This window comes from Talpa europaea, assembly GCF_964194135.1.
Source record: "Talpa europaea genome assembly, chromosome: 4".
Classification (NCBI taxonomy): domain Eukaryota; kingdom Metazoa; phylum Chordata; class Mammalia; order Eulipotyphla; family Talpidae; genus Talpa; species Talpa europaea.
In genome coordinates, this window is record NC_140070.1 from 80,613,892 (window position 1) to 80,615,264 (window position 1,373).

At 36.3% G+C, this 1,373-nt stretch overlaps 1 protein-coding gene across 1 annotated transcript; it reads left to right on the forward strand.

Annotated features, from left to right (window-relative positions):
* Window positions 1–241: 241 nt before the first annotated feature.
* LOC311170124 (DPY30 domain-containing protein 1-like) lies at window positions 242–764 on the forward strand (the record flags this gene model as incomplete). The annotated part of the gene is given in 2 exon segments (XM_084232490.1): window positions 242–256; window positions 258–764. Coding segments are annotated over 2 exon segments (522 nt in total).
* Window positions 765–1,373: the final 609 nt, after the last annotated feature.

Consider the following 1,373-nt stretch of genomic DNA (forward strand, 5'->3'; position numbering starts at 1 on the left):
CCCAAGCAGAATAGTGTGTCTTTTAAGTCATTATATGTGATACACATGAAGACACAAGCGTCAGTAGCTTAAAAAGTGAAAATGAAGAGAGGAGACTGGGGAAAGAAGGAAGCAGGATAGAGAGCCAGAAGGAGACCTGGAGGAGGCACATGGAGCAGAGAGACATGTGAAGAAGCTGCGCTTGCCTTTTGGTCCTGGACTGGTTGAAACAGATGTGGAAGTTTGTGTATAAAAATTAGGAATGGAGTCAGCATACCTTAAAAAAGCACCTCGGGGCATGTCTAATGCAGGGTCTTGCAGAAGTGACAAAACTTCGTCCAGTGGATCCAGTAGAATATTTAGCATTGTGGCTTTACAAGTATAAAGAAAATGTGACCGCAGAGCAAGCAAGAGATAGGGAAATGGGGGAGTTGGAACGTGAAAGAGAAATAGCTCTAATGGAGCAAGAAATAATGGAGAGGCTCAAAGCAGAGGAGCTTATGTTCCAGGAGCAACAATTGGCCTTCCAGCTAGAGCTGGAAATGCAAGAAAAAGAGAGAGTGAGAATAGAAGAACTAAAGAAAATAGAAGAAATAATGGCAAAGGAGGCAAGAATGAATATGGAAAATATAGTTAAGGGTGAAGATGCTGCCCATTTAGAGGAATCAGGCAAAACACTAGCTGAAATTAGTGACCGGTTTGGGGCGCCTAACTTGAGCAGAATGGAGGAGCTTGATGAGCCGATGCTATCTGATGTTGCGTTAAACATAGATCAAGATTTATAGTCTCAACCAACCCAAGTGTAATAAATTTTTCTGCTTGTTTCAAGTTTAAAAAAAAAAAGTAAAAATGAAGATTTTCCTTAGATATATTGAAGCAGTTAATTGGATTGTTAGATAAATAAAAATAAGTAATAGTATCAACATATTTGTAGTTCCAATTTAAAGTAGCATTTTTGAAGTACAACTAAGCCAATAAATTATTTTGTAACTAAATTTACAAAAATCTCAATGAAATGAAATCTTCAAGATATTTAAATAGATAAAATTTAGGTAAAGTAAGTAAATATCACAAACGTGCTATATTTCTTAAGAAATGATTACAAGTAATGGTTTACAATATAGCGGTGCTCTAATAACAGAAGTTTCTGTCACAATAACTACCATTCTAGGAGAACCATTGTAGGGCTGGCGAGTCAGGTCTTCTCCCTCAAAGTCTCCTAGCTCAAGTTTTCCCATGTGTCCCTTGTTCTTATGATCCAAAATGGTAGTTTTTTAAAGTCCTCAAAGTAGAGCAAAATAAAGAAAGATAAAACTGTCATGGTAATGGATAGCTCCCTTTTAAAGAAGGTTTTTTTTTTTTAAAGATTTATTTATTTATTTATACAAGCACTG